Source organism: Myotis davidii, unplaced genomic scaffold (assembly GCF_000327345.1).
Source record: "Myotis davidii unplaced genomic scaffold, ASM32734v1 scaffold200, whole genome shotgun sequence".
NCBI lineage: Eukaryota > Metazoa > Chordata > Mammalia > Chiroptera > Vespertilionidae > Myotis > Myotis davidii.
Window position 1 is genome coordinate 764,086 of NW_006293700.1, and position 6,000 is coordinate 770,085.

Genomic DNA, 6,000 nt, shown 5'->3' on the forward strand with positions numbered 1-6,000 from the left:
CAACAATCCCTCGATGCAGGCGACGACATCCAACCAACTGAGCCACACCAGCCAGGGCCTAATTACTTCTTAATGGAGTTGTATCTGAGTTTCCGAGAATGTTTCACGGCACCTCCTCAAACTAACTGGGCGTATCTGGGAGGGCTGCAAAGCCAGGCCTGGGCAGCACTGGTCTCCACCTGAGACGGCAGAACTGTGGAAGGGCACACGCAGTTTTCAGCTAAGAGCGGGGGAAGACTCAGCTCTGTCACTCATCAACTAACTGTGGAGAGAGAGTGAGAACGGGTTACTCTTAGTTTTGCCAGCAGAGATGAGCTGGCAGCGTTCACCTGTTCAACTGGCGGCACTCTGCATTTCTAGACACATTTCAAACACCCACACCCAAGAATACGTACCCCTCTCAAATACTCATGCATCTGAGCTACTTACACCTAAAGAGATCCTTTCTGCCCTCCTCCTTGGAACCAGATGCTGTGAATCTAAAGGCCAGGGACTCCTTAAAATCACCAGGGAAGCTTTTGAACATCCCACTGTAGAGCCAAGTGTGAGAACCACTGACCCGACATAACTCAGTGTGCCTAGTCAAACTGACTTCACATTTGGGGGGTTTTTGTCTTTGTTTTCGGTTAGATCATCTCTATTTAGTTCACCTGTAGACTGTTCTTGCTGACGTAGCCTTTTCATGGCTTTGTAAAACAGGTGGTGAGTTGCCTTGTCTTTTGAGCTCCTGCCTCTCTGAATGGAGATGTTGAACGTCCCAGGCTTTCTGTCCAAGCCACAGAGGAAGGTGGTGACCTGATGTGGCCCGAATGATGTGGCTTGAAGCAATCAAATTCAATAGCACCATGGAGTGTATGGGGGCTCAGGCAAAATCACAGAGCCAGTCCTCTGTAGCTGGGATTTGGGAACAATATCGTAGAAACGCAAAGGCAGCTGAGAGAGTTCAACCCTCACTGAAGGCAGATGACTCCAGTAAGAGAAAACAAACCGTTCTGGCTTGTGAATGGTTCATACCATTTTATACACGAGTGAGTGTCATGTGTCTGCTGGCCAAACTTTACCTTGCCTTCTGAAGTCGAAAAGTTACCCAAAGTACGGTACAGGTACAAGGGGCCACCTGAGATATTTTATGGGGTGCATGAAAGAACGTCTTTTATTTAATAATGTTGTATTTGCTTTCCTATATGTGTGAAAATAACCAACTGGCACAAGAAACACATAATTTTACAATTATCATGGCTTTGGCCATGTTAGACAGTTTAGAAATGTGTCCATTTAAAGCAGTGGTTCTCAACCTTGGCTGCACATTAGAATCACCTGGGAATCTTTTTAAAATCCTGATTTCTGGGCCTCATCCTCCAGAAATTGTTTCTTTGTTACTAATGTTGTGGCCCCACCCCATAACAAAGAAACAGAATTTCCAGAGGATGAGGCCCAGAAATCAGGATTTAAAAAAAGATTCCCAGGTAATTCTAATGTGCAGCCAAAGTTGAGAACGACTGATTTAAAGAAAAGTCTGGGTACAATTACACACAGGTGATACTCATAGATGGAAGAGGAAAAAGACAAAAGTTTGATAACACTACCAGATAGCATTTGTAACAACCGTGGTCAACTTAAAGTTAAAGTCAGTATTCTTTCTGCTTCCCCAATTAACATTTTAGGGAGGGAGAAGGGGGGACATAAAAAGTCAGAGGAGGGTAATTAGGTCTTTCAGATATGGAAGGTCCTATGAAATGACTCTCAGGGGAAGCACTATTATTTCAGCCAGATTGATTCTCAAGAAACGGGGGTTTGGGGGACACTGAGACCCACCCCTGTGTCATATTTCTCCAAAATTAAATCGGCAGCATCTGCTACAGTTCTTTCTTTCTTTTGAAAGCTGCTGGGTAGATTTTCTTAAGTTTCCTTTCATTACAGTTTACATTCAATATTGTCTTGTATTAGTTTCAGGTGTACAGCATAGTGATTACACAATCATATACCCCAATACTTCCAGTACCCACCCGGCGGCGCCGGACATACTGGTAGTTGTTACAATGTTATTGACTATATTTCCTATGCACCAGTCTTGCTCAAAACCTCAAACTAGAAAACCCAGGGCCTGCTCCCCCCGCGTCTCTTGGGTAGGTGGCCGATGTCTCTTTAAGAGCAGCTCGCTCTGCCCTGCCAGGTGTGCCGCATCTGGGGCAGGATGAATAAGAAAGGCGGGCCCCAGGGAACCTCACGTGTCTGCCTGCGTGTCTGCCTGCGTGAAAGTTGGCTCGCCCCCGGGATGGACTCCGGTTCAACTCATCTCTGTCTTCCTCGTGTGCCACTCTTCTCCGGCTCCCGTTGGGAATTCAGGGGCCGAGAACAAAGCAGCCACGTTTGTTTTTCCAGAGAAGGAGAGAGGGGCCTGGGGAAAGCAGCCCTGGCAGCTGTGCCCGGTGCTTGCTGGATGGAGGGCTTTCCCCGCGTTTCCTTCGAGGCTCTGTTTAGTCTGGCTGGTCAGGGTTTATGTGTCCATGTTTGGCTCCGGTGTCACCGAGGTAGCTCTGATTTCCAGGGATTTGGTTGTCATCTGCCTTTGCTGCAGTGAGCGAGGCCTGGGAGCCACTTAGCAGCTCGCCGCGGGGGCGGCCCGCGCGGCTGCACCCCGAAGCGCGTGCGTAATGAAAAACACCCGTGGCTTTTGCAGAAGTGGCAGTGCATCGAGGACACGGCGGGCAAGCTCCGGATCCACAAGTGCAAAGGAGCCGGGGACCTGCTCGCCGCCCGGCAGAGCACGCGCAACCTCTACCCCCGCGGCTTCCAGGACAAGGACAAGGACAAGGACAAGGAGTGCCACTGCGGGGAGGCCGCCTACCGCGCCGGCCGCGGCCAGAGGAAGGGCCAGCGGCAGTTCCTGAGGAGCCAGGGCGCGCCAAGTAAGCCCGGCCGGCCATCTCCGGCAGCCGCTACGCTGACACTCCAGAGACCAAAGGCCGCACTGGCTCCCTTTTCCATACTGACAACGCATAGTTTTAGGGCCCAGGGCCAATAATCGTTCTGCTTAAAATACCAAAGCTAAGATAATTTGAGTTTTTGCTGTGTAAACACTCACTTAAGCATAGAACACACATGTATTCAGTAACAGCAGCAGACACAACACACAGGCCCGAAAACCATCAAGGGGCCGAGGGTGTGTATGTAGTTCAGGTAAGTTTTATTTTACCTTAATGCTAATGTCCTGATGTTTTCTGCCTTAAGTTGCTTTAAAAAAAAAAAAGAAAGAAAGAAAAATCCAAAGTTTCAGTGCTTGAGCCTTTAACAGGAGAAGCATGAAGCATAAATACTATTTTTAAAGGTATATCTGTTTTAGGACAATATTTCCCTTTTTTTAAATATATTTTATTGATTTTTTACAGAGAGGAAGGGAGAGGGATCGAGAGTTAGAAACATCGATCAGCTGCCTCCTGCACACCCCCTGACTGGAATCAAACCTGGGACCTTTCAGTCCACAGGCCGACGCTCTATCCACTGAGCCAAACCGGTTAGGGCAATATTTCTTTTTTTAATTCTACTTTTTGACTGGCAGAGTCAAACTAGTTGAAGTGTGAAAATCATTGCCTAGTATTTTATTTATAAAAAGTCTTATCAGGTAACTATGAGATGGTCTTTGCGAGTATATAGAAATGAAAACTTGGTCTCCTACCTTCCATAAAAGAGTGGGAGTCTAGTGCCATCTAGTGGTGTTATATGAACAGTGACTCGTTTCTGTGGTCATTCCTTTCTATATTGGTTTGGAAATAACCAAGATATGTAGAAATTCAATTCTGTGTCTGAAATTAGGAAACCAAATCATTTAGTAGAACAGTGGAAGCCCTTAAAGCTGGATTTTATATCCTCGGCTCCACAGGTGGACTTTAGGGGACCAGGAGCCCCCTAATATCCAAAATTTTAAGTATATTCTATCTGTACATGCACATTTTTCGGGATGCTCATAACTTCCAACAAATTCTCAAAGGAGTGCATAACCCAGAAGTCTAAGAACCATTAATTTGGGAGATTTTCTTTCCTCCCTGAGAGAAAATGCTAGGCTTAGTAATTTCTATGAAGACAGCAAATGTAAAACCCACAGGGATAAGGACCCCTGAGACGCTCCCTTAACTGAAACTGATTATCACGTTCAGCTGAGAAGTAGAGGCAGCGTTTTCTCTCCCAGGAAGTTGGATGTGGCTCCCGAGCATTGGTTTTTCAACACTGAGCAACTAAGGAAGTCTGGGGCACTCTTTCAAGCTGCGTGGAATCTTAGGTATTTGAAAGCAGGGGGTGTTTCTTCATCTGGAAACTGCCCTCAGAGCAGGATTCTACAGAGAGATGATCCTGATTCCGCAGCCAGTAGGTTCCCCTCTTTCCTGTCCTAGGAAGGGGAGGCCCTGTGAGCAAGCCCCACACAGACAAAGCGCATCTGGTAAGCAGGGACCAACGTTTGCACATTAAAGCTCTTCTCCAGCACACTGAGCCTCGACAGTGGTCTCCCGTGACCAGAGAACAGGCTGGCCTCCCCTGGCATGACCCGCCATCTGACGGGTATTAAGAGTCAGTTCGCTGATGGAAGCATGTGCCGAATTCAATTTTCCTTAGGGTAATCCTCTGTTATTTGTGTCAATAGCAGGAGTCTAGAGCATTTGCCTTTTTGCAAGAGCATCTCAGTGTAGTAGGAAGACTCTTTGGTTTTTAGAAGCTGAATTGCGTAGAATCTGAACCTACTGGCTGTATCACCTTGCAAAATGTACCTAACATTCAAAGCTCCAGTTCTCTCGCCCATAACATAAGGACACCAAATTCATCAGCCTGTTTGGGTAATCTGATATTTTTTAATGTAAAGATTTATCCTAATACCTGTCTTTTAAGATTAGAGATGAATAATACATAGCAAAAGCTCAAAAAATTATTAATACCATGATGGGGGCTATAGTTTTATTCACACTGCCTTCGCAGTTTATGTTGGAAATTCACTGTAGAAGTTCAGAGCCTGCCCGTAGTGGGAAGGGTCTTAGCCATCACTCAGACCTACCCCCTCAGTGGTGAGGAAGGGCCCGAGGCCAGAGATGCACAGTGGCCATCACACCACCATGGTGTCCCTCTGTGTACTGGATGCCCCTTTCCAAAATGCTCATCGAGCCACGTGATCATTTTCTTCTCTCCTAAGGTACGTCTGGACACCGTCTTAACGTATCTTCCCTCATTTCCAGAGTACAAGCCCAGGTTTGTCCACACTCGGCAGACACGGTCCTTGTCCGTGGAATTTGAAGGCGAAGTCTACGACATAAACCTGGAAGAAGAGGAGCTGCAAGTGTTGCAGCCGAGAAGCATTGCCAAGCGTCATGACGAAGGCCACAAGGGGCCAGGAGGTCGCCAAGCTGCCAACGGTGGCAACGGGGACGCCATGCTGGCCACCAGTGGCAATGCTGTGGGCCTGCCCACCACCGTCCGAGTGACCCACAAGTAGGAAGGCTTCGTGTGTTCAAAGGGTTGAGTTCAAAGTCATCCCCGCCTACTACCACCATTTGGTCCCTGTAAGAAGAGTAATGTCATTCAGCCAGATGATGTCCGGGGACCTCCCACATAACAGTGTGGGTTAAGGAAACAACAAGCAGCCCAAACAATAGTAGACGTGGGGGTGTGCTTTGGGTTCCGTTTCACATCGAGGCTGGTCAGCTGGGAATTGAGCCAGAGTGATTCTGTCACATCTTGACTTAGCAGGCGTGGAGTGCTGCGGTCAGCAGCCACCTTTGTGGGCATCTAGAAAACGGTGGGAAACCATCACCCAGACTGGTTAGGGGCTCCTCATGCTGGTGGTCACTGTGGCTCAGAGTAGATGCAGTCATGGACTCAGAAATGAGGCACAGATCAAGGGAGAAGCTCCCAGAGAGATGGCGTAGGCTGGGAATGGACGTGAGACGCAGGAACACCTCACCTGTCCGGATCCTGAAGGGCCAGGGCCTTGGGAGTCGCTGAGACTGGGGAGGGGGC

At 48.0% G+C, this 6,000-nt stretch overlaps 1 protein-coding gene across 5 annotated transcripts in view; it reads left to right on the plus strand.

The window, feature by feature from the left end:
• The window catches only part of SULF1 (sulfatase 1), a 146,664-nt gene that overhangs the window by 118,180 nt on the left and 22,484 nt on the right, over positions 1 to 6,000 (plus strand). For all 5 annotated transcript variants that reach the window (XM_015566246.1, XM_006767312.2, XM_015566249.1 and 2 more), the window contains 2 exons: positions 2,681 to 2,909; positions 5,220 to 5,472. In XM_015566246.1, the coding sequence (XP_015421732.1) occupies positions 2,681 to 2,909; positions 5,220 to 5,472 (482 nt within the window). The remainder of the gene's footprint in view (positions 1 to 2,680; positions 2,910 to 5,219; positions 5,473 to 6,000) is intronic.